Genomic DNA, 25,507 nt, shown 5'->3' with positions numbered 1-25,507 from the left:
AAGGTCTGGACCCGGGCGGGGGACAGTGGAGGCGGTGTGGGGAAGCGGTGGGTGATGGCGAGGCGGCAGCCGTGGTGGGGTCTCAGGGGGCCGACGACCCCACTACTCCTGCTCCTGCTCCTCCTCTCTTTGTTCCCTCTTAGCCAGGAGGAGCTGGGGGGCTGCAAGGGCCAAGACTGGGACCCGGGGGTAGTTGCCGCTACTGGGCCAGGGGCGCGGATCGGTGGCGGAGCCTTAGCTCTTTGTCCCGAGCCGCCTGGGGTCCGAGAGGATGGAGAGCCTGGCCTGGGATTCAGGGAACCTGCCTTCGTGGGGCTCCGAAGGGAAAAGCAAAGCGCCCAAAGCGGTCGAAAGCCCTCTGAGCAGCCGAGGCTGGAAGCAGAATACGGGGTCCAGGCATTTGGCAGCCGCGGGCGGGAGACAGGACAAGGACCAGGATCTCTGTTATGCTGGCGCCCAGAGGTCTCCTCTTGTGGGCGGACAGGGTCCTTGCGAAGAGAGAGTCTGTCGCCAGAGGCTCTGTCCCCAGGGGTCTCGGGTCCTGAGAACAGCTCTCCCTTCCCTTCGGACCTTCTCGTTCGGCTGCGTGGTTCCCAGTCGATGTCCTCCCAGAGGAATATTGGGAGAAGTGACCCCAAAAAAGTGGGAATCACGCGCTGCTGCGGGGAGTTGTGGGCGCCGGGGCGCAGGGGTCAGAGAGAGAGAACCGCGACATTCCGAGCGAAGAGGACAGTCCCCCAGTCGGACTGCCCTCCCGAGGTTGCGGTATCTGGCTCTGAGCTGGATTCAGCACCTCGCACACCGAGGACAGCTCCCGCGTCTGGTTCAGCACCCCGCGAGTCTCGGACAGCTCCCGAGCCGACGCCCGAGCGCATGCGCTCCCATGGTCTCTTCCGCCGCCGCTTCCTTCCGCAGCGCCCCGGGCCGCGCCCCCCTGGGGTCCCAGCCCCGCCAGGAGTATGGAGAATGTCTCCAGCCGGCCGGGTCCGTCCCCGTCGCGCTGCGAACCGCCACCCACAGTTTCCGCAGTACAACTACCAGGCGCTAGTGCCCGAGAATGAGGCGGCGGGTACCGCGGTGCTACGCGTAGTGGCTCAGGACCCAGACGCGGGTGAGGCCGGGCGCCTAGTCTACTCCCTGGCTGCTCTCATGAACAGCCGCTCTCTGGAGCTGTTCAGCATCGACCCGCAGAGCGGCCTCATCCGCACAGAGGCCGCTCTGGACCGCGAGAGCATGGATCGCCACTACCTGCGCGTGACAGCACAGGATCACGGCTCGCCGCGCCTCTCAGCCACCACCATGGTGGCCGTTACTGTGGCCGACCGCAACGACCACGCGCCGGTATTTGAGCAGGCGCAATACCGGGAGACGCTTCGTGAGAACGTGGAGGAGGGCTACCCTATCCTGCAGTTGCGTGCCACAGACGGTGATGCGCCCCCCAACGCCAACCTGCGTTACCGCTTTGTGGGGCCGCCGGCTGCGCGCGCGGCCGCAGCCGCCGCCTTCGAAATTGATCCGCGCTCGGGTCTCATCAGCACCAGTGGTCGCGTGGACCGCGAGCACATGGAAAACTACGAGCTGGTAGTGGAGGCCAGCGACCAGGGCCAAGAGCCCGGGCCTCGGTCAGCCACCGTGCGTGTGCACATAACTGTGCTGGATGAGAACGACAACGCGCCCCAGTTTAGCGAGAAGCGCTACGTGGCGCAGGTGCGCGAAGATGTGCGCCCCCATACGGTGGTGCTACGCGTCACGGCCACCGACCGGGACAAGGACGCCAACGGACTGGTGCATTACAACATCATCAGTGGCAACAGCCGCGGCCACTTTGCCATCGACAGCCTCACGGGCGAGATCCAGGTGGTGGCACCTCTGGACTTTGAAGCAGAAAGAGAGTATGCCTTGCGCATCCGGGCTCAGGATGCGGGCCGCCCACCGCTGTCCAACAACACAGGCCTGGCCAGCATCCAGGTGGTGGACATCAATGACCATACTCCTATCTTTGTCAGCACTCCCTTCCAGGTCTCTGTCCTGGAAAATGCACCTCTGGGCCACTCAGTCATCCACATTCAGGCAGTGGATGCAGACCATGGGGAGAATGCCAGATTGGAGTACTCCCTCACTGGTGTGGCACCTGATACACCCTTTGTGATAAACAGTGCCACTGGTTGGGTCTCTGTGAGTGGTCCCCTAGACCGTGAGTCTGTGGAGCATTACTTCTTTGGTGTGGAGGCCCGAGACCATGGCTCACCTCCTCTCTCAGCCTCAGCCAGCGTAACGGTGACTGTGCTGGATGTTAACGACAATCGGCCTGAGTTCACGATGAAGGAGTACCACCTACGGCTGAATGAGGATGCGACTGTGGGCACCAGTGTGGTCAGCGTGACTGCTGTAGATCGTGATGCCAACAGTGCCATCAGCTACCAGATCACAGGAGGCAACACTCGGAATCGCTTTGCCATCAGCACCCAGGGGGGTGTAGGTCTGGTGACACTGGCTCTGCCACTGGACTACAAGCAGGAACGCTACTTCAAGCTGGTGCTAACTGCATCTGACCGTGCCCTTCATGATCACTGCTATGTGCACATCAACATTACAGATGCCAACACTCACCGACCTGTCTTTCAAAGTGCCCACTACTCAGTGAGTGTGAATGAGGATAGGCCAGTGGGTAGCACTGTAGTGGTCATCAGTGCCTCTGACGATGATGTGGGTGAGAATGCTCGAATCACCTATCTCCTGGAAGACAACCTGCCCCAGTTCCGCATTGATGCAGACTCAGGGGCCATTACACTGCAGGCCCCACTGGACTATGAGGACCAGGTGACCTACACGCTGGCTATTACTGCTCGGGACAATGGAATACCACAGAAGGCAGACACTACTTACGTGGAGGTGATGGTCAATGATGTGAATGATAACGCTCCACAGTTTGTGGCCTCCCATTACACAGGGCTGGTCTCTGAGGATGCCCCACCTTTCACCAGTGTCCTGCAGATCTCAGCCACTGACCGGGATGCTCATGCCAATGGCCGAGTCCAGTATACTTTCCAGAATGGGGAAGATGGGGATGGAGATTTTACCATTGAGCCCACCTCTGGCATTGTCCGAACAGTGAGGCGGCTGGATCGGGAGGCAGTGCCAGTGTATGAACTGACTGCCTATGCAGTGGACCGAGGCGTGCCCCCGCTTCGGACTCCAGTCAGCATCCAGGTGACAGTGCAGGATATTAATGACAATGCACCCGTCTTCCCGGCTGAGGAATTTGAGGTGCAAGTGAAGGAGAACAGCATTGTGGGCTCAGTGGTGGCCCAAATCACTGCAGTAGACCCTGACGAAGGTCCCAATGCTCATATAATGTACCAGATCGTGGAGGGGAACATCCCTGAGCTGTTCCAAATGGACATCTTCTCTGGAGAGTTGACGGCACTCATTGACTTGGACTATGAGGCTCGCCAGGAATATGTGATTGTGGTGCAGGCCACATCAACCCCTCTGGTCAGTCGGGCCACTGTGCACGTCCGCCTGGTTGACCAGAATGACAACAGCCCTGTGCTCAACAACTTTCAGATCCTCTTCAACAATTATGTATCCAACCGCTCAGACACCTTCCCCTCAGGCATTATTGGGCGCATCCCAGCATACGATCCTGATGTCTCTGACCACCTCTTCTACTCCTTTGAGCGGGGCAATGAGTTGCAGCTGCTAGTGGTCAACCAGACCAGCGGGGAGCTTCGACTCAGCCGCAAGCTAGACAACAACCGTCCACTGGTGGCCTCCATGTTGGTGACTGTTACAGGTGAGCAGCAGAGGGTAATCAAATGAGCCAGTGACCTCCGGGGCCCCACAAGGCACTTCAAACCAGAGAGATTTCCAAGCCTTCCAAGAATTCCTTAAGTGCTGGGTTCCTTCACCCCATAGGATCTGCCATAGACCTCACAGGTTAGGTTCATATAGTTTCTTCTTAGGTTCTTGGACGGTCTCCACAGAACCCCAAAGATTCTAGAGCATTAGCAGATCCCATAAAGACTGTAAAGAACTGTCTGCTTGCTGGTCTAGGGCTAGCCCATCTCCCTCTGAAAGGCTGGAGATCCTGGGGTAATGCTCTGGAGGTTCCAGGAAATGCCACAGGCCAGTCAGCCCACACCACACCCCTATTCAAATGAAGCGTTACTTTAGGTCCAGTCTGACCCTCAACTTACCTGTGGAGGGGAGGGAGGCCAACAGTTTAGTGGTTGGGAAGCGCAGCTTACTCTGGCAGCTCAGGCATTGAGTGGACCCACACTGGCCTGACTGCTATCCAAGGGGCTGCCTGAAGCCCTGCCCTTTGGGAAAATGTCCAGAGGTCTACCTGCCTCTTTCCTACCTCCGTGGTCCAGGCTTTCATAAACTTCTCCCTCATAGAAGAGGGCAGGCAGGAGAGGCTCTTGCAGTCCTGTCTACTGGAGGCTGCAGGGGTTGAGAGACAGACTTTACCAGTGCTCATTCTCAAGTTTTGGAGTATAAATTACAGGCATTGCCAAAGAAGGCACGTTTTATTTATCCTTCAATTCACTTGTCCCAGGGAGGGGAAGCCGCTGACCCCAGACTGACCTCTTCCCCCACTTCTGCCTGTAGATGGCCTACATAGTGTGACAGCACAGTGTGTGCTGCGTGTGGTCATCATCACGGAGGAGCTGCTGGCCAACAGCCTGACAGTGCGCCTGGAGAACATGTGGCAGGAACGCTTCCTATCGCCACTGCTGGGCCACTTCCTGGAAGGCGTGGCCGCGGTACTTGCCACACCCGCGGAGGATGTCTTCATCTTCAATATCCAGAACGACACGGACGTTGGGGGTACCGTGCTCAATGTGAGCTTCTCGGCGCTGGCGCCGCGCGGATCCGGGGCTGGCGCTGCGGGTCCCTGGTTCAGCTCTGAGGAGCTGCAGGAGCAGCTGTACGTGCGCCGCGCCGCCCTTGCCGCCCGCTCACTCCTGGACGTGCTGCCCTTTGACGACAACGTGTGCCTGCGCGAGCCCTGTGAGAACTACATGAAGTGCGTGTCCGTGCTGCGTTTTGACTCGTCTGCACCCTTTCTGGCCTCGGCCTCCACGCTTTTCAGGCCCATCCAGCCCATCGCAGGCCTGCGCTGCCGCTGCCCGCCCGGCTTCACCGGCGACTTCTGCGAGACGGAGCTCGACCTCTGCTACTCCAACCCATGCCGCAATGGCGGCGCCTGCGCGCGGCGCGAGGGAGGCTACACCTGTGTCTGCCGCCCGCGCTTCACAGGTGAGACGGGCGCCAGGCCGGGGTGAACCCAGGCAGAGAGTGGGACAGAACTATTGTGCAAGCGAGGATTGAGCATCACTCTTGAGGCAACCGGGGTCGGGGCCCTGGACAGGCGGGGCGGTGAGGCTCTGTGGTAGTGGACGGGGCGGGACCCGGGGAGGGGCGTGGCCGCAGCCGGGCGGGCCAGGCAGAATGGGGGCGTGCCCACAGCGAGCTCGACTTTTCAGAGGTCTTGGCGCTGGCCTGGAGCACGTGGCCTTCGGAGGGGCGGGGCCCGCTGGAGCATTGGCCTGCGCGGTCTTGACCTCTGACCGCGGCTTGACCCCTAGGCGAAGACTGTGAGTTGGACACGGAGGCCGGACGCTGCGTGCCCGGCGTCTGCCGCAACGGGGGTACCTGCGCGGATGGGCCCGACGGCGGCTTCCGCTGCCAGTGCCCAGCGGGTGGCGCCTTCGAGGGTCCGCGCTGCGAGGTGGCAGCACGCTCCTTCCCGCCCAGTTCGTTCGTCATGTTCCGCGGCCTGCGGCAGCGCTTCCACCTCACGCTGTCCCTCTCGTAGGTGCCCGCACGCATCTGTGCGCCTGCACGCCTTCCCTACTACCTCCATGACCCTGATACCTGACTGCCCCATCCTGGGGTCCCACAGCACACCACCGCTCCCCTGATGGCCTGCCTGACCTCACCCGCTGGTCCCACCCTCTCTTGTCGCTTCCTCTCTTACTCCAGCCTGGGCGGGAACGTCGCGAACCTTCTTGTCTCAGGGATGGTGGGTGTGAGGAGGGGTCTGGATCATGACGCGCCCGCCCACCCCGCCCAGGTTCGCCACCGTGCAGCCAAGCGGACTGCTGTTCTACAACGGGCGCCTGAACGAGAAGCACGACTTCCTGGCCTTGGAGCTCGTGGCTGGGCAAGTGCGGCTGACATATTCCACCGGTGGGTGCCCCGGCAGATGAGTCTGGGGGCAAATGGGTGCAGGTGTGGGTGAGATGGCTGTGGGGTGCAAGTCTCAGGTTCCCTCAGGTTTGCCCCACCGGCACACCTGAACACACACCAAATGCCCAACAGACACTGATGAGGACCACTTTCCCTGTGGGAAAGCTCAGCTCTCCAAGAAGCATGTGCTTCCCCTATCTGTCCAAAAGCACTCTAGTCCAGCAGTTGTAGTCACCAGTGAGGAGAGTGATCTGATGTATTCAGGGTCACCCTGGGAGTAGCTGTGCCTGCATGCTTGGGTGGGTGGGGGAATTTAGCAGCTCCAGACAAGCCTCCACACACGTCCACCCCACAGGTGAGTCCAACACAGTGGTCAGCCCCACAGTTCCAGGGGGCCTGAGTGACGGGCAGTGGCATACAGTGCATCTGAGATACTACAACAAGGTGGGCACCACCCTTGGCATGGGAGTATGGGGGGAGCTGGGATGCCAGATTCTGCCCCTCAGGGGTCACCCTGGGGGTCCTGTTGAGTGGTGTACCTGGGTCTCTAGCCCCGGACAGATGCCCTGGGGGGTGCACAGGGCCCCTCCAAGGACAAGGTGGCTGTCCTGAGCGTGGATGACTGCGATGTGGCCGTGGCTCTGCAGTTTGGTGCTGAGATTGGCAACTACTCATGCGCAGCTGCTGGCATGCAAACAAGCTCCAAGAAGTGAGGTCCCCAGCCCCTGATCCCCAAGCCTTCTGCCTGCCAAAGCCCACCCCAGCCCTTCACATACTGCCTGCCAAACTCCCCATCATTCCCCAAACCACCAGAATTCCCTTTCCCCAGTAGGATGCTGAAACCCTACTTCACCTTAGCCCCCATCTCTGTATTCTACCTCAGACTCCCCACTCCCACACAATCCCACAAAGTCTCCACTCCCCCGATCTCTAATGCTCCATGTCCCCATCAGCCCCCAGACTCTTCACTCTCCATCCCCTACCCTAGCCACCCAGATGCCTCCCTTTCTCATCCTAGTCCTCAACACCAGCCTCTCCCACCTTTCCCCAGACCATCTGCCAATCATGAACTGTCCTTTGCACCCCCACAACTAAAGTAAGGACCCAGTTCCTTCCCCAGCCTGACCTTACTCTCCCCACCAATCATCTTACCCTCTGAGTCCTACCCCCTCCATTTCCTGTGGCCCCCCAGGAGCAAATCTACCCTGGCCCCAGTCCCACCAATGACTTGGACCCCTGACCTCCAGGTCCCTGGACCTGACGGGCCCTCTGCTCCTGGGGGGTGTCCCCAACCTCCCCGAGAACTTCCCCGTGTCCCACAAGGACTTTATTGGCTGCATGCGGGACCTGCATATTGATGGCCGCCGAGTGGACATGGCGGCCTTCGTGGCAAACAATGGCACCACAGCAGGTAGGCCATGTCCGCATCAGAGGGAAAGGGTGGAGGGCTATATGGATTGATTCAAAATCTGACCTCACCCCTGTCTCCTTTCCTGGCAAGGACCATGCCCCTGCCTAGCCTTTGGGGCCAGATTGCTACCAATTCCACCCTCTGAGAGAACATGGGGCTGAGACCATGGCCACTTTCAGCCCCTCTGGTCCCCTGTTTGTCCAGCACTTGTACCCTCACCATGTTCTTACATCCTCCATGTGCCTTCCTCTCCCAGGCTGCCAGGCCAAGCTGCACTTTTGTGACTCGGGCCCCTGCAAGAACAGCGGCTTCTGCTCAGAACGCTGGGGCGGCTTCAGCTGTGACTGCCCTGTGGGTTTTGGAGGCAAAGACTGTCGGCTCAGTGAGTGGGCAGCCTGGGGCAGGAGGGGCCCACAGGGTAAGTTCTGTTCTTGAGGTGGGGCTTGTGACCCTGCTTCTTTTATCCCACCAGCCATGGCCCATCCCCACCATTTCCGTGGCAATGGCACTCTGAGCTGGGACTTTGGAAATGACATGGCTGTGTCTGTACCATGGTACCTGGGGCTGGCATTTCGGACACGGGCGACGCAGGGTGTCTTGATGCAAGTGCAGGCTGGGCCACATAGCACACTTCTCTGTCAGGTGTGTCTGTCCTCCTGATCCTGTCCTCCTGATCCTCCTGTACCCTCAGCTCTCCATCTCTAATGCCACCAGCAACATTCCTGTGGGTTCCAGCCTGGTCACACAGCATACTTCTCTGCTAGGTGTCCTGACCATACTTGACTCTGCTCTGGACCCTGGCTTTGACCCACTTCCCCACCATGATATCCTCTGCAGGTGCAGGGTACTGACATAGCTCTCATGTGCCATCTACACCAATCCTCAACCCCTGGTCCTTCCCCATGCCCCCTAACTTCACTCGCAGCAGCGTAGTGTCCCCGGGCACAGTGCCGCATGTGCCAGATATAGCCTTGCCCCTGCTGTTCTGACCTGTGATATTCTTGACCTCAGAGTCCCCTGATTTCACCTCCTGACACTCCCAGCTCCAGCCCCACTTGGGGCTCTGACCTCACAGCTGTACCTCTCTGCCCACAGCTGAATCAGGGGTTGCTGTCCGTGACGGTGACCAGGGGCTCGGGCCGAGCTGCCCACCTCCTTCTGGACAAGGTGACTGTCAGTGACGGCCGATGGCATGATCTGCGGCTGGAGTTGCAGGAAGAGCCGGGTGGCCGGCGGGGCCACCATGTCCTCATGGTCTCATTGGACTTTAGTCTCTTTCAGGTCTGACCTCTCACTCTGAAGTAGTCCATTCTCAGTCTTCTGACCAGACCCGCCTCATTTGACCCACCTCTAGTCCAGCTCCTCTCAGTTCCCTCCACTGCACGTAGTCTCATGTCTCCCCCGGCCCTCTCCTCAGATCCTTGCTCTGAGCACATGCTGCCAGCTAGGCTGGTCCACTGCCAGGCCCTCCTCATGTCAGGGATGCTATGCAGATTTCTGGCCTGGTCTTGGGGAATCTCTACGGCCAGTGCTTTGCCTAAATCCTGGAAACCTCTTCAGGTCTCTGCTCCGATCTCCCCAGCTCAAAATCCTGGAATTTCAGGGTCTGTTCTGGGTCCAGGAAAGAGGGATCTGTCTGAGCTCAGCTCTCGACTGAAACCATCCTGTCACTCATCTGCTGTGCTCCAGTAGGTCTTCCATACCTGGGAGCATCTCATGCCCAGACCGGTCCCCTGGCCCAGAGGGGCAGACAGTGGTCCTGCAGGGCTAGAATAAGGCCAAGAATGACCCTGGGGCAGGGCAGGGGTCCATCAAGTCCCCCCACACCCCCAATGCTGACTGCTCCCCTCCTCCAGGACACCTTGGCAGTGGGGAATGAGCTGCAGGGCCTGAAGGTAAAGCGACTCCACGTGGGAGGCCTGCCCCCCAGCAGTGATGAGGAGGATCCTCAGGGGCTGGTTGGCTGTATCCAGGTGGGGGTCAGCATGCGAACATGATATGGGGCATCAGGGTGGGTGGTCAGAGATCAAGATGCCTTGGGACCTGAAATGCTGCATTCACATGGGGGTTGGCACAGGGGTAGCAGTGTCCGAGAGCCATCAGAGATGGGTCAAGCCTTTCTGTGCTGCTGAAGGTGAGAGTCTAGCTTAGATTATCAACAGTCACTGGAGGCTTGTGTCAGGGACAGCATGATTGGGTGTCCCACAGGGGCACTGAATTGAGGATTTGGGATCAGAGTCCAGGATTTGTAAGGAGATTGCATATCAGGGTTCTCAAACCAAGTGGCTGGCTCTGCAGGACTTGAGGCTGAGGTGCTTTGCCATGGGTCTCATCCCCTGCTGGCTGTGTTCATAGGGGGTATGGCTCGGCTCCACACCTTCAGGGACTCCGGCCCTGCTTCCCCCAAGTCACCGAGTGAACGTGGAACCTGGCTGCGTTGTGACCAATGCCTGTGCTTCTGGGCCCTGCCCACCCCACGCTGACTGCCGAGACCTCTGGCAGACCTTTTCCTGTACCTGCTGGCCAGGTGAGACCTGGGGGAGGGAGGCAGGGTGATCTGGGGCTCTTGGTGAAGACTGGGGAACCTGGAGAGCATGGAGGAGGCAGGGACTGAGAAGGACAGGTACCTGCTTCCCCCCATGCTCTGTGGCCAGTGTCCTAAGTTCTCTGACCTAACCTGCAGGTTACTATGGCCCAGGCTGTGTGGACGCCTGCCTCCTGAACCCCTGTCAGAACCAGGGGTCATGCCGGCACCTCCCCGGGGCCCCCCATGGCTATATCTGTGACTGTGTAGGTGGCTATTTTGGGCACCACTGTGAGCACAGGTAAGGGGCTGGGGGTCGAAATGATGGAAGGAGCTGGTGGTGGGGAGAGAGAGGATCACTGTGCTATCGTGGAGGCATCTCACCTGCCTGTCTGCCCCAGGATGGACCAGCAGTGCCCACGGGGCTGGTGGGGGAGTCCAACGTGTGGACCCTGCAACTGCGATGTTCACAAGGGCTTTGACCCCAACTGTAACAAGACCAATGGGCAGTGTCACTGCAAGGTGTGCCTGGCTCTTGAGTCCTGACCTTTTAACTCTTCCCTAGACATGATTTTTGATGCTTATCAAGCTTGCTGACCTCTGCCACCTCACTCAGCCCCTGACCTTTTACCCCTATCCCATGACCTAATGGCCACATTTTATCCTTGACGTCTAACCCCTCCCTTAGGTTTCATTTGAGGCCAGTCTTCCTACTGGCCTGTGAGCACTGTTCTCCTGACCCTTTGCCCTTGATTCCACTCATTCCCCAAGTCCTGAGCTGAGACCCCCTACCTTAAGCCCTGACCTCTGACCTTAGGCCCCTGACCCATTCTCAAACAGGAGTTCCACTACCGACCACGGGGCAGTGACTCGTGCCTCCCATGTGACTGCTACCCTGTGGGCTCCACCTCGCGCTCATGTGCACCCCACAGCGGGCAGTGCCCCTGTCGCCCAGGAGCCCTTGGCCGCCAGTGCAACAGCTGCGACAGTCCTTTTGCCGAGGTGACAGCCAGCGGCTGCTGGGGTGAGCAGGCTCCACCCAGCCCCACATATAGAGAGCTGGCTCTGGCCCGCTGCAACCAAGCACCATGGCATGCTTGGCTCCTTGGGTGGGGACTCTAAGAAGCTTCTCTGAGAGAGCCTTACTTACACCCAGGCACTCCCATATCTACCCTGAGTATTTGGATGACCTGTCACAGAATCTGACGGGCCAGCTCCTGTGAGGCCAGCAGGGGAGTGGGGGGGTTGCTTGGCGGATGCAGGACAGTGGAAGTAGCTGTCACTTGCCCCAGCTCCTGGCTGCCTGGCTCAGTGCCTCCTCTCTCCCTAGTGCTCTATGATGCCTGCCCCAAGTCCCTGAGATCTGGTGTGTGGTGGCCCCAGACCAAGTTTGGTGTCTTGGCCTCAGTGCCCTGTCCTCGGGGGGCCCTGGGTGAGTACTAGGAGGCAAGTACATCACTGAGGGGGGTGCAGGCTTGTCCTCTGCCTGCTGGAGCCACCTCTTTTCCTGAGTTGGTCGGCCTTGTTCCTACAAAGAAGTGGGAGTTGGGTAGGGGTCCATGTGGGCCCCTCACTACCTCTTTGGGGCTCCGGGTCCCTCACCACACCCTCAATGAGCCTCCATCTGTTTCTCTTGGCTTCTGGGCAGGATTGCGGGGTGCAGGTAAGGGGTACGTGTTTGCTTAGGTGCGCTGCCCCCTCCCACTGCCAGAGCTTTTGCAGATCCCTCCTGTTGCCTGAAGTCCCTGCAGACCCCTCCCCACTGCCTGAGGTCTCTAAAAGCTACTCCCAGCTGCTTGAAGTCCCTGGAGAACCCTTCCTGTTATCTGAGGACTCTGGGGGCCCTCTGATGCCTCACATCCTCAGAGGCCCCTCCCCACTGCCTGAGGACCCTGAAGAGCACCCCCCCACATACTTCCTAAGGTCCTTGTAGACCCCTCCTCAGTTCCTGAGGTTCCTGCAGGCCTCTCCCTACTACCTGAGGGCATGAAAGACACCCACCTTCTGTTTGAGGATCCCACTTCTCTCTGTTGCCTGAGGTCCCCACAGAATCCTTCCTGCTGCTTCAGGTCTCTGCAGTGGCCAGACAGAGATTGTCTGTGAATGCATGCTCTTGTGTGTGTCTCTCTGTGCCTGTGCACGCATCTGTGAGTCTGTCTTTTGGGGAGGGGATTCTATGTAAGTCAGGGAGTTCTGCGTTTAAGTCAGACTTTACCAGTGTCTACAAGCTCTCTTAAGGCCCAGGTCACTTCTCATTCAACTCTCATTCCAATCGCAAAGACAAGGGAGAGAGATCAGCAAAGGCACCGCTGGGGCAATTAAAATGTGTGTGAGAGCTTCCACCCCCACATCATGTTGGTCACAAAATACATCTGGAAAACCTGGTCCATGTCACTGTGTATATGTGTGTGTGTGTCAGAGAGAGAAAGAGAGAGAGAGAGAGAGCGAGTGAGAGAAAGAGAAAGAGAGCGAGCGAGCGAGCGAGAGCATGTGCCTGCAAGCATTGTAGGTCTGTGTGTTTGTCCTGGTCTGCACATCTGTTTATGTGTAGATCTGAGAGCATTGGTATGTGTGCTTGCCCTGGGCCACAGGTCTGTGCAGCTGTTCTGGCTTGTGCATATGTCTGTGCACGTGTGTACACATACAGCCCTGCTGATGTGTTCTTTATATCATGGTGGTTCAAAATGGTCCACAGACCCCTCAGGAATTGACTGACAAGCCCCTGGGGCCCATCTGGGCTGAGGACTGGGGTGGTTCTGTCCAGGGATCCAGCCACAGATGCCTACTACCTGGTCTCTGCCTCAGAGCTCCCCTGGGATAGGGGAGGGTGCTGTGGTCACCTCATCAGCGGAGGTGTCCGGGCCCCAGGCCTGACGAGGGGTTGCCTGCTCTCAGGTACCGCCATGCGGCTATGTGATGAAGACCAGGGTTGGCTGGAACCCGACCTCTTCAACTGTACTTCCCCTGCCTTTCGAGAACTCAATCTGCTGGTGAGACTGCCCAGACCTTGCCCTGCACTGAAGACTGGCCTTGGCCCCGGACCTGGGGTTTTCCTGGTTGCCCTTTAATCTAACCAAACCCTTCTTGTTGTGAGGCTTTTGAGAAAGGCCTGAGTGACCACCTCCATCTTTGTCTTGGTAGCTGGATGGCCTGGAGCTGAACAAGACAGTCTTGGATACTGTGGAGGCCAAGAAGCTGGCTCAGAGGCTTCGGGAGGTAACCGGCCACACCGACCACTACTTCAGCCAAGATGTCCGAGTCACTGCCCGCCTGCTGGCCCATCTGTTAGCCTTTGAGAGCCACCAGCAGGGCTTCGGGCTGACAGCCACACAGGATGCCCATTTCAATGAGGTAGGGCTGCACCCTGGGCTCCCAATCCCCTGGCCCAGGCTCCCCTGCCCTGGATCCCCGACTCAGGCCCCTCCTGACCCTGGGGAGGTGAAGGCTCTGGGCTCTCTCTTCTGCTTTGTCCTCTCTAGGCCCACCCCCTTGCCTGCTGGGGTCCCTCTAGGCACCTGGCCAGACCCCTCAGGCCTGCCCTGTCCCCTCACCCTCCTGATCTGGCTGGGCCCCACTCTCCCCTCCCTCCTCCCAGAACCTGCTGTGGGCCGGCTCTGCACTGCTTGCTCCAGAGACCGGAGACTTGTGGGCGGCACTGGGGCAGCGGGCCCCTGGGGGCTCCCCGGGCAGCGCGGGGCTGGTGCAGCATCTGGAGGAGTATGCGGCCACGCTGGCAAGGAATATGGAACTCACATACCTGAATCCTGTGGGGCTGGTGACGCCCAACATCAGTATGTGGAGGGTAGGGGGGTGGGACAGGCGGCTGTGTAAGGGCAAGGACTTGGAGGTCCGAGGGGCCGGGGGCTAGTGATGTCGACATTAGTGGTACAGGCTGTGCTGCCACCCTCAGCGCTTTGCAGGGACAGGCTCTGAGCTGGTAGCAGGAGGCTGTGGGCTGTGGGTGCAGGATAAGGGGTAGGAGGGAATGGGACAGCACCGGGAGGAGACCCTTGACGGGTCTCACCCCTCTTCCTCCTGGGCAGTGCTCAGCATCGACCGCATGGAGCACCCCAGCCCCACCCGGGGGACCCGTCGCTACCCTCGTTACCACAGCAACCTTTTCCGGGGCCAGGATGCCTGGGATCCTCACACGCATGTGCTGCTGCCTTCCCAGGCCCCACGGCCATCCCCTGCTGAAGGTGAGAGCCCTTGGATGACCCCTGGGCCAGGTCCTGTTTCCCTGCCCTCCCCTAAGCCAGATACCACGTTGTCCTCCTGCCAATTCTCCCCTTGCCAGAACTCCCCCACATCAGACCCCCACTGTGTGAGACCCTCTCACACCAGCTCTCCATCCCACAACTTGCCACAGTACCTCTCACCTCTCCACATCTGCTCCGTCACCGTAGATGACCTCTCCCAGCCTTGATATTCGGGATCCAGCCCTGGGGGGCCCATGTGTCCTTCACGGGCTCCTGTCTCCTGCACCACCTAGTTCTGGGCCTTCAGGGAAGAGATTCCCATGCTTGATGCTGGGTTGGGTTCAGAGCTGGGTTTGTGGGTGCTCAGGGTCAGAGGTCACTGACAGTGGCTCCTGCCTGCCATCCCCCGGCAGTTCTGTCCACAAGCGGCAGCAGCACTGAAAACTCCACCACCTTGAGTGTGGCTCCGCCACCGTCCCCCCCGGAGCCTGAGCCCGAGCCTGGGATCTCCATCATCATCCTCCTGGTTTACCGCACCTTGGGGGGGCTGCTCCCTGCCCAGTTCCAGGCTGAGCGCCGGGGTGCCAGGTAGGAGTAGAGTTACTTCCGGGCCCCTCACCCCTGGACTTCTTATGAGCTTCTACCCAACTGAGCACCCCCATTTTGGGGGGACAAATGAGCAGTTTCACAGTCATACAGAGACGCCTCTGCCCACAGCTCTGGGAGCTTTATCCATGCTGGGCTCCATGTAAATCATGTTCTGGGAAGTTGTGGAGAGTAGCAAACAGATGAGGAGCCACAGCTGGGGGTGGTCACATGAAGGAGTTTACAGGAGCCAAGTACAGGCAGGCGAACTGGCTGATAGAGACAGGCGAAGACAGGCTGACTGAGGGAGGTCAGCTGGGGGTGGCGGAGAGGGCAGTTTGAGGCAGTCTGGAACTTCTCAAGCTGCAGACCCCAGTGTGGAGAGTGGGTCCAAAGCCCCTCGGCTGCATTTCTGCAGAACCAGGCCATGGACTCCCAGTCCTGAAGCAGCCTAGCAGAGGCCAAAGGGGTTCTCAGAAACAACATCCACTCTGGGGCATCCCAGACTCTGGGCCACGGCAGGTGGCGTGAAGACAGTAAGGTGGGTGGTCAGAGCAGGGGGAGGTCTGCAGTGTCCAAGCCCAGGTGGGGTGTCTCCTCAGGCTTCCCCAGAACCCTGTTATGAACTCCCCGGTGGTCAGCGTGGCTGTATTCCATGGACGCAACTTCCTAAGGGGTGTCCTGGAGTCCCCGATCAGCCTTGAGTTCCGCCTGCTACAGACTGCGAATCGCAGCAAGGCCATCTGTGTGCAGTGGGACCCGCCTGGCCCGTGAGGACCTCCAATCTGGAAACCCTTGGTCCCCCTGGTAGCCCCCGGGAGGCCCAGCCTACCCCTGGGGCCCCCACCAACGCCCCTGTGTGCCCAGGCCCACAAGGAATGCTGCTCCCCAACTCCAGGCGCCCTCAGCCCCTCCCACTGTCTCTCAAACCCCGCCTGGCAATGGGGCATCCCCCAGAAGGGATGGTAAGTCTAACTGCCCTGTGGCTGCAGGGTGGACCGGCATGGCACTTGGACAGCACGGGACTGCGAGCTGGTGCACAGGAATGGGTCCCACGCACGGTGTCGCTGCAGCCGGACGGGCACCTTTGGGATCCTCATGGATGCCTCCCCCCGCGAGGTGGGGCTATATTCATAGTCCTGAGGAAGTGGGAGGGTCAAAAGCAGGGGTGCCCAACACCCCAGCGACCATCCTTATCCCCACAGCGGCTAGAGGGCGACCTGGAGCTGCTGGCTGTGTTCACCCACGTGGTCATATCGGTGTCTGTGGCCGCACTGTTGCTGACCGCAGCTGTCCTGCTGAGCCTGCGCAGCCTCAAGTCCAACATGCGTGGCATCCATGCCAATGTGGCTGCCGCCCTGGGGGTGGCAGAGCTCCTCTTCCTGCTGGGGATCCACAGAACCCAAAACCAGGTGCCGGGTCAGGGCCAGGGGATCTGTGTCCTGATGACCTCACCAGGCCCTGGGAAGGCCTGGGCCAGAGTTCAGGGTCAGAGGTCAGGGATGCTCAGGCTGGGGCCCGGGTTTGGGGCAGGATGCTGGGGTAACCTGTGGTGGTTGAGGGGATAGAGGCGGGGCAGGGCAGGAAAGGTCCTGACGTCCCGCTACCCTGCCTCCAGCTGGTGTGCACCGCGGTCGCCATCCTCCTGCACTACTTCTTCCTCAGCACGTTCGCGTGGCTGCTTGTGCAGGGGCTGCACCTCTACCGCATGCAGGTCGAGCCACGCAATGTGGACCGCGGCGCCATGCGTTTCTACCATGCCCTGGGCTGGGGCGTCCCCGCTGTGCTGCTGGGTGAGGGCCTGTGACTCCCAACCGCCCTTCCTCAGTGGCCTGACCCCTGCCCCCCATCCTAATCATGACCCCATCCTCACTCCTCCGTGCCATCTGCTCAGGGAGGAGCCTGCCCTGCCCCTGCCCCCAGCTTCTCCCCATACATGAGTGGGTCAGCAACTCTAGAACATGCCCCATCCATCCTCTCCCTTCTCCCCCACAGGCCTGGCTGTCGGCTTGGATCCCGAAGGCTATGGGAACCCTGACTTCTGCTGGATCTCGGTCCATGAGCCCCTCATCTGGAGTTTTGCAGGCCCTGTCGTCATTGTCATCGTGGTGAGTGCCCTCACTCAGTGCCACCTGTGTGCTCCCCTTGGGGTGGGGACGGTGGCCCTGCAGCTGGTGTGGTGGTTTTAGCTGAGGGGCGCTAGTGGCCGTCCACAGGCTTCCTGGGCTCGGCCTCCGTTTCTGTTCCTGTTTAACTGGCATAGAGATGGGAGGTGCGGGGCTCAGAGACTGCCTCGCCCCGCCACTGTCTCTCTCTCGTCTCCAACTCTCAGTCCCTCCCTGGTTACTCTCTGACTTCTTTTTTGATTCTAAGCTCCTCTACCTCTCTTTGTTTTTGATCTTTGTTTTGTGTGTGTGTGTCTGTTGGTATTTCTTACTCATTCTGCCTCTCTCTTTGAGTCTTAGCCTCTCTCTGTCTCTGTCTCTGTCTGTCTCTCACTATCTCTGTCTCTCTCTGCCTTGCCCCTGCTCCACATGTCTGGCCGTGGGTCCAGATGAATGGGACCATGTTTCTCCTCGCTGCCCGCACATCCTGCTCCACTGGGCAGAGGGAGGCCAAGAAGACCTCTGTGCTGTGAGTTGGCTGGCTGGGGGGAGTGGGGGATTCTCAGAACGGCAGCCTTCTCCTGAGTGGGGTCTGGGATTCCTGGAGCATTCCTGGTGCAGGCTGGGCTCCAGATTCTGGGTTGGGGCAAAGTCACACCTGCCCTGGCCAGCGGTCCCTCTCTGGTGCCCTTGCATTACTCTGGCTCCAGACACGCTTCCACCCTGCCATCTTCCCAGTCTCCCATGGCCTGGGTGGCTCACTTGGCCCCCTGTCCAATGTGTTCCACCTGCCTTCCATGTTTTCTCTCAGGCTCCAACCTCCTTCCTGTGTGTTTTCCCCATGTCCCCTCATGACTGCCTGAGTTCTCTCTGGTTCTTTCTGTGACCTCCAGTCTCCCTGAGTGTCCTCCCAAAACCTCCATGTTTCTGTGTGAATCCCTTTCCTTCCCTATCCCCTGGGTGTCCCCTATGTGACTCCTGTGTGTCCTCCTATGTCCCCCACGTGAGCCCTGTGTGACCCTCGCGTGTGCTGTGTCCTTTCATGTTCCTGCGGCAGGACACTTCGCAGCTCCTTTCTGCTCCTTCTGCTGGTCAGTGCCTCCTGGCTCTTCGGCCTCCTGGCTGTCAACCACAGTGTCCTGGCCTTCCACTACCTCCACGCTGGCCTCTCTGGGCTCCAGGTAACTCCAGCACCCCTCCTTCACCCTGGACCAGAGGGGGCTTCAGCAGGGTGGGGCCTGGGGCCTTGACCCCAGATGGGATGACTGACACCAGGCTGATACTGATCCTGGATTGACTTTCATCGGCACTAAGATCTCTGGCTGCTTGCTGGTCCACACTGACTTGCACTGACTCTGGTCACTCGGGCCACTCTGACCTCTCACTGCCTCTGCTGATTTAACTCCCTTATTGGGTTCTGCCTCAGGTTCATCACTGACTCACTCTGACCTGCAATGACTGATCCCCCTTGCTGACCCATGGTGACCTACCCTGGCCCTAACTGACCCTGTGGTGGCCTGACCCTGTCCTCTGCCTCATTTCTGACCTCTCACTGACTCCACACTGGTCCTTGCTGACCCACAGGGCCTGGTGGTGCTGCTGCTGTTTTGTGTCGTGAATGCAGACACTCGAGCCGCCTGGACACCAGCCTGTCTGGGCAGGAAGGCAGAGCCCGAGGAGGCCAGGCCAGCGGCTGGGACGGTGAGGGGCTCCCAGAGCTGGGGAGTGAGGGTGGGGGCCCCGGGAAGCCAGGCTTTGAGGCTTTTCCAGGGTTGGCTCATGCTCCTGTCCCACCCACCTCCCCCAGGGGCCTGGGGCTTACAACAACACGGCTCTCTTCGAGGAAAGTGGCCTCATCCGCATCACTCTCGGTGCCTCCACCGTCTCCTCAGTGAGCAGTGCCCGCTCCGGCCGGACCCAGGACCAAGACAGCCAGCGGGGCCGCAGCTACCTCAGGTGAGGGGAGTGGCCTCCTCACGAGGGGCGCACACAGCTCGGACCAGCCGCACTTTGCCAGGGGTTGGCATCACCACGTCCTTGGGGTGGCACCTCCCATCTCAGCCAGCTGGGCCTCTGCTACTGCCTCTGCCCCAGATGCTTCCTGCCACACACCCAGGGGTGCCTTCAGAGCCATTCCACACACAGCTGGCTGTGCACTTACAGACGTCCCTGCCTCCAGGGCACCCCATCACATCCCTCTTTGATGGGGGGTTCTCCTGCATTTCCAGGGACAATGTCCTGGTTCGACATGGCTCAGCTGCTGACCACACTGACCACAGCGTCCAGGCTCACGCTGGCCCCACTGACCTGGACGTGGCCATGTTCCATCGAGATGCTGGTGGAGGTGGGAGCCTGGGCCAGGGAGGAGGGAGGCAGAGGATCTCCCTGATTCACCTTTCTTCTGCCCCAATCTGGGAGTAGCTGCTGACTGTCCTGGGGAGAGCTTTCCTGAAGTCACTGCCCCAGGAGGCATCTATCCCCCAGCCCTGGTTCTCCTGGCAAGTCCCAGCCTTCTGTTCCTACCCCAACTCCAAGCTCTCCCCAGTTCCCAGCCCCAGCCCCTTGTTTTTGCCTCCCTCAAGCCCCCCAAGTCCCTTGCCTCCCTAGGCCACTGCTAGGCCTTCCTCCTGACCTTCCCAACTTCAGGTGCTGACTCCGACTCTGACAGTGACCTGTCCTTGGAGGAGGAGAGAAGTCTGTCTATCCCATCCTCAGAAAGCGAGGACAACGGCCGGACACGGGGGCGTTTCCAGCGTCCTCTCCGCCGAGCAGCGCAGAGTGAGAGGCTCCTCACCCACCCCAAAGGTGATGGGGCCTTCTACCCAACAAGTGACCAAGAGATACCCCATATTACACTTGGGTGTAACCCAGGGACCCTGTTATCCCCTGCGGAGTCCTGGGACCAACCTACTGGGGACCCGGGGTCATCATTGGGCCCATACGTACCTCTCCCCATCCAGCCTCCCAGCAGAGTTCTGTTAGCCAAAGACCCAGGAATGGCCCAGGTAACAGAAGAATGAGGTCAGGGATTTTTATAGGGTGACATGTCATCCCTCCAGCTCCTCCTCTTCCCTGAGGGCTGAGGTTCAGCCTGGTCTTCCCGACCCCTCAGCCATCAGGTTCCCCCACCTCCAGTCTCTGTCCACCTCCAGTCAGGAGTAGGGGTGCTTATCAGTAACCCTCTCCCTAGATGGTTCCATTGACCTCTGAGAGACACCTTCCTATTCCTACCTCTGCTCCATGAGAATAGCCCAGATTTCAGGAGTCTTTAGGGTTGGGGGTCACTGAGTCTGGGTCACAGGGGCCATGGTCACTGGAGTCAACCCAGAGGCTCCTGTAACCTGCCCTGGCTCCACAGATGTGGATGGCAATGACCTCCTGTCTTACTGGCCAGCCCTGGGGGAATGCGAGGCTACTCCCTGTGCTCTGCAGACCTGGGGCTCCGAAAGGCGCCTGGGGCTGGATACCAGCAAGGACGCAGCCAACAACAACCAGCCGGACCTGGCCCTGACCAGTGGAGATGAAACCTCCCTGGGCCGGGCCCAGCGCCAGAGAAAAGGTGTGGATCCTTGACCTTGGCCTATACCCATGCCCATGCCCTGACTCAGGGAATTTCATTCTTCTACTCCAAATAGCTTCACAGGGATCCTGAGAACTTCTCTCGCTCTGATCTGGGAGGTTTCTGCACCTCTACTCTGCTTTATGGTCCCTGGGGACTGCCCCATCCTGACCTGGGAATTGCCTGCCCCCCCCCCCCCGTACCCTAGCCAGCACCATGGAAACCCCAGTGGCCACTCCCGCCTCACCCCAGGGGATTCCTCCCCTTCCTCCAACCCCAGTCTGCTTTGTAAGGATCCTAGGAGCTGCTATGCCTCAGAACCCACAAATTCTGTTCTAACCTGGAAATTTTCTGGCCCTCTACCCTGCTTTACAAGGATCCCAAGAGATTTTCCCTGTCTCAACTCAAGGGGTTTCTGCCTTCACCACTGCATCACAGAGACTTCCCACCGAGGACTGTTCCTGCCCCAACCCTGGGAATTCCTGCCCCTTGGACCCTGGCCTGCATAACCAGGACCTGGGGGCTGCCCCTTCTCTGACCTTGGGGGGACGTTTGCCCCTGCCCCTGTACCCTGAGGACTGCCCCTGTCCTGACCCAAGGGATTACTGCCTCCCCACTCTTACCCCTGTCCTGCAGCCTCTCTAGGATTCCCAGGAGCTGCCTCTGCACCCTCTCCCTAAAGCGTTTCTGCCCCCAACCCTGTGTCACAGGGATTCCAGGGGCTGCTGCATTCCTAGACCCAGGGGGTTCCTGCTCCACCCTCCACCACGTACACACCCTGTCCTCTATTTGCTCCCCCTCTAGGCATCCTGAAGAACCGATTGCAGTACCCACTGGTGCCACAGACCCGGGGTGCCCCGGAATTGTCCTGGTGCCGTGCAGCCACCTTGGGCCACCGTGCTGTGCCGGCTGCCTCCTATGGTCGCATCTATGCTGGAGGGGGCACAGGCAGCCTTTCGCAGCCAGCCAGCCGCTACTCCTCTCGAGAACAGCTGGATCTGCTTCTTCGCCGGCAGCTGAGTCGTGAGCGACTGGAGGAGGCCCCTGCCCCTGTCCTGCATCCCCTGAGTCGACCAGGTTCCCAGGAACACCTGGATGCTGTGCCAGGCCGCCTGGAGCCCAGGGATCGGGGCAGCACCCTACCACGGAGGCAGCCACCCAGGGACTATCCTGGTGCCACAGCCGGCCGCTTTGGGTCACGCGATGCGCTGGACCTAGGGGGACCCTGCGACTGGATGCGCACGCTGCCCCCACCGCATGGTGCCCGGGACCTTGACCCACAGCCCCCGCCTCTGCCACTATCTCCCCAGCGACAACTGTCAAGGGACCCCCTCTTGCCATCCCGGCCCCTGGACTCTCTGTCCAGGAAATCGAACTCGGGGGAGCGGCTGGACCATGTGCCTAGCCGGCACCCCTCACGAGAAGGCCTCGGGCCCCCACCGCAGCTGCTCAGAGTCAGGGAAGACCCAGCCAGTGGCCCCAGCCACGGCCCCTCCACAGAGCAGCTGGACATTCTGTCCTCCATCCTTGCCTCCTTCAACTCCTCGGCTCTCTCCTCTTCCGTGCAGTCCTCAAGCACACCCTCGGGCCCTCACACTACAGCCACGCCTTCTGCCACAGCCTCTGCTCTTGGGCCCTCCACGCCACGTTCTGCCACGTCCCACAGCATCTCGGAGCTGTCCCCGGACTCAGAGTAAGCAGGGTCCAGCCACCTGCTCACATCCCCATCAGTTTAGGGCAACTTCCTGGGCACCTGGGTCTGTGTTCCACCACAGAATGGAGCGGGGATTGGCAGACAGCATGGGCTACCCCAGGCTCAGCACTGCCAAGGGGCCACAGGCCAAGGGCAGAAATCTGGCAGCAAATGGGGTGATGAGCCCAGACTTTGTCAGCTGTATGCCTAGGGCCAACCACCCTCCCTTGCACCTCCTGAACTAAAGAGAGCAAGGTGCCTTCCAAAGAGCCTGAGCTAGTGGAAGGGGGCGGGCAGATCCAAGGCCTAGAAGTGGGAGGTAGCCCAATATGTGGAAGGGGCAAGGAGGAGAGGAGGGGTCTCTACTTGGGAGGATTTGCTTAGGGGGTAGAATGGAATAGAAAGGGGCCAGAAGTAGTGCCAGGATGTGGGTGCCTTATATGCCAGGCTGAAGAACTGGGAGTAAATCATTCATTCATTTACTCACTCAGTCAATACTAAGTTCCTTCTGCCTGTGGAGACTGGGCTAGTACACACAGGAACTGAGTTGGGACCTGGTGCATCTCAGGTGCCTGTGGGGTATCTGTAGGGTAGGGGATGGCAGACATACCTGGGAAGCAGCTGAATTACAGGATTCAGAGGGAGTGAGGGGGGAGGGTATAGCTCAAGTGGTAGAGCACATGCCTAGCATGCACAAGGTCCTGGGTTCCATCCCAGTACCTCCTCTAAACATAAATAAACCTAATTATCCCCCCAAGTAAATTAATAATAATAATAATAGCAAAATAAAAATAAAATGCAGAGGGAGTGAGTAGGAATCAGAAATTCCCAGGTCTTGGAAGCCAAAAGCAGAGTTGAGTTTCCAAAGGAGGGACAGCTAGGTCAGGCTCTGTGGAGGTCTGTAGGGTGAGAGGTGACTTTGGAGGGAAGGGCACCCTGGGAGTGGGGCAGGAGACCAACAGTACCTGAGCAGAGTTGGAGGAGGAGACAGGAAGGAGAGGCAGGGGATTTGGGGGCCTGGTGCCCAGAGCCCTGGAAGGATACTGGGGTAGAGAGGAGAGGGAGCTGGGAGCACCCCCTGGCTCCTGCCTTGGGGGTCTGGCTGTTGGGGGATGGGGTGCTTGGGGAACTGAGCAGGGGTTCAGGTTCTGGAGTCCCACTTGACTTCTCTGAGCCTCAGTTTCCTCATCTGCAAAATGTGTCTGTAGTAACAAACTCTTTGAGACATGGAGACTTTTGAGACACAATTTGTCAGGTGCTTGCTAAGCACTTAGAGAAAAGACATAGGTGGCCAGCCAGGGGGCCTTGCTGGTGAGTCTGGGGCTAGGGACTGAGAGGCAAAGGTGTTGGGGGAGGTAAGGAGAGGTGGTCCACGCTGGGTCTGGTGGGGGGGGTGTCCAGAGCCACCTGACAGCAACCACCTGTGACTCCACATTCAACTCTGCAGAGTTCCCAGAAGTGAGAGTCACTCCTGAGGGGCAGACGTGTGGATGAGGAACAGCCGAGGGCGATGGAGGATTTGGGTGAACAGAAGACTCCCGGAGTCAGAGGCTGATCCCAAGGCAGCCTCCTACACCCCTCGCCCCCCAGCTTTCCCCGTTGCTACAGTGCTGACATGTGAGCGTGTGAGCGCAGAGCGAGGGAACTGAAGGGAGGACTTTTATACATTTTGTACCTTTGTAACCAGAGAGATATGCTTATGTTATTTTTCAGCTTTTCTGTCTCCCAGATTCTGAGGCTGGGCTAGGAGGGGGAGGGGGACAGAGGGAAAGAAGTGCAGAGTTTGGCCCCCTTTGGGTCCCTGGCAAATTATATGATATTTCCTCTCATCTTACCAGGGTGGATTCAGACAGGAGGGGTAAATTCCTTCCCCACCCCTCCACTGCCCGCCCAGGTAGATCTGAATATCGTCAGGGCCAAAAGTGCAGAACTGATCTTTGCTTTTTCTTGGATATCCCAGGGGCCAAACTTCTGGGACTGGGAGTTGGTCTTGGAAACAGGGGTCCTCTGACCTCCTCACAGGGGCTCACTCTTGTGTCCCTCCCCATGGATGTGTGTGTTCATTACGTGAGTCCCTGCCACTTACTGCCTTATGACCCAGGACTGATGCTGTGGGGCGCTGGTGGAGCAGCAGATGTCATGTTTACAGAGCAAGGCTTCCCTTTCTCCCATGGGGAGGGGCTCAGGCCTCTATTCAGACATTCCTGCAGAAGGTGGATGGAGGGGTTATTTGCCAGCCCCTGCCCCTGCTGTCAGTAAAAGTTGTCTGTGGTGCCATTTGATTCCCTGACACTGCCCCCTGCTGGAATTTATTCTGCAGGAGAGGTTGGTGGTGGAAGCAAAGGGAGAAGCAGAAACAAGGGAACTGAAGACTCAGAATGTAGGTGCCACTGCCTCCCATGTTTACAGGAGCCTCCCTGGCCCTAGGCACCCGGGCTGCAGGAAGTGACTCAGTTCCATCCCTCCTTAATTCCCTTCTAAAGGGAAAAATGACTGTTAGGACCATGTTCACAAACTCACTTTTATTACTTTGTCTGATGTCCAGAAATGGGGACTTTTAAATTTTGTTACTTTGTTTACAGGTCAAGGTTGAAAACACTTTTAAACTTTGTTTACAACTTACAACTTTGAACTTTTACACTTTGTTTACCGTTGAGAATATTTTTTTCGTTTTGTTTACAAATGAAAGGTAGAGAATGTGGGAGAGGGGTGTGGAGGACCCACCTGTGAGGACCCTGAACCTGGCCACCTTGAGGGGTTTCTAACCCCTCACTCTCCCAGGCCAAAGGTCAGCCCTGAGTCCCTGTAGAACAGCAGGCCCAGTAGGCATCCTCTTACTATGGGGAACAGTGACCAAGCAGGGTTGTGAAGGGTCGGTGCAGACACCCCACTCCTTCATGCACACTCTTGGGAGGCAGTTTTGAAAGAGACTGAAAGCTCTGCTTTACTGACTGGTGCCAAATCCCGCCAGCCAGGACCCCAGCTCTCCTTATCGAGTGTCCCCAGCCGTTGAAGGGTTGAGGGGCCTGCCGTGGGGAGAGGGGGTTGTCCTTGCTATGTCCTAGGTTCTGTAGATGCCCCTCTCCAGAGGTCCCCTCTCCAGCCCAGTGGCTCCTTTCCCTGTCTGTGTAAATTGTTCCGTGAAGCCGCGCTCTGTTTTGGGAATAAACTTCTATAGAAAATGGTTATTGCCTCTTTCTGTTTGGGGGTGGGGTACCAGGGTGGCTATGAAT

General features: G+C 59.0%; 1 protein-coding gene across 2 annotated transcripts; it reads left to right on the top strand.

The window, feature by feature from the left end:
• The first annotated feature begins 54 nt into the window (after positions 1 to 54).
• CELSR3 (cadherin EGF LAG seven-pass G-type receptor 3) lies at positions 55 to 25,459 on the top strand. 2 transcript variants are annotated; one of them, XM_072941222.1, is made up of 35 exons: positions 55 to 3,796; positions 4,615 to 5,265; positions 5,595 to 5,820; positions 6,083 to 6,198; positions 6,554 to 6,642; positions 6,750 to 6,907; positions 7,446 to 7,609; positions 7,866 to 7,991; positions 8,082 to 8,251; positions 8,705 to 8,890; positions 9,466 to 9,582; positions 9,965 to 10,136; positions 10,293 to 10,434; positions 10,535 to 10,655; positions 10,974 to 11,157; positions 11,464 to 11,565; positions 13,029 to 13,123; positions 13,275 to 13,484; positions 13,729 to 13,924; positions 14,177 to 14,332; positions 14,746 to 14,920; positions 15,520 to 15,687; positions 15,910 to 16,036; positions 16,123 to 16,329; positions 16,536 to 16,710; positions 16,913 to 17,025; positions 17,472 to 17,551; positions 18,080 to 18,203; positions 18,607 to 18,723; positions 18,830 to 18,978; positions 19,251 to 19,366; positions 19,669 to 19,827; positions 20,417 to 20,581; positions 21,386 to 22,274; positions 23,722 to 25,459. In XM_072941222.1, the coding sequence occupies exons 1-35, from the start codon at positions 55 to 57 to the stop codon at positions 23,747 to 23,749; spliced, it is 9,915 nt and encodes a 3,304-aa protein (XP_072797323.1). In that variant the 3' UTR covers positions 23,750 to 25,459. The 2 variants fall into 2 exon arrangements, with proteins under 2 accessions (XP_072797323.1, XP_072797322.1); XM_072941221.1 differs by having other exon boundaries at positions 20,381 to 20,581.
• The last annotated feature ends 48 nt before the right edge of the window (positions 25,460 to 25,507 follow it).

The sequence above is a fragment of the Vicugna pacos genome, chromosome 17 (assembly GCF_048564905.1).
Source record: "Vicugna pacos chromosome 17, VicPac4, whole genome shotgun sequence".
Classification (NCBI taxonomy): domain Eukaryota; kingdom Metazoa; phylum Chordata; class Mammalia; order Artiodactyla; family Camelidae; genus Vicugna; species Vicugna pacos.
This window is presented reverse-complemented; position numbering and strand designations above follow the sequence as displayed.

Bases quoted from the DNA above. Each gene is read 5' to 3' on its own strand.
- CELSR3 (XM_072941221.1), top strand. From the start codon at position 55: ATGGCGAGGCGGCAGCCGTGGTGGGGTCTCAGGGGGCCGACGACCCCA. The intron at 10,137-10,292 runs GTGAGACCTGGG...CCTAACCTGCAG, and splicing joins TTCCTGTACCTGCTGGCCAG to GTTACTATGGCCCAGGCTGT. The intron at 15,688-15,909 runs GTGAGGACCTCC...CTGTGGCTGCAG, and splicing joins CAGTGGGACCCGCCTGGCCC to GGTGGACCGGCATGGCACTT.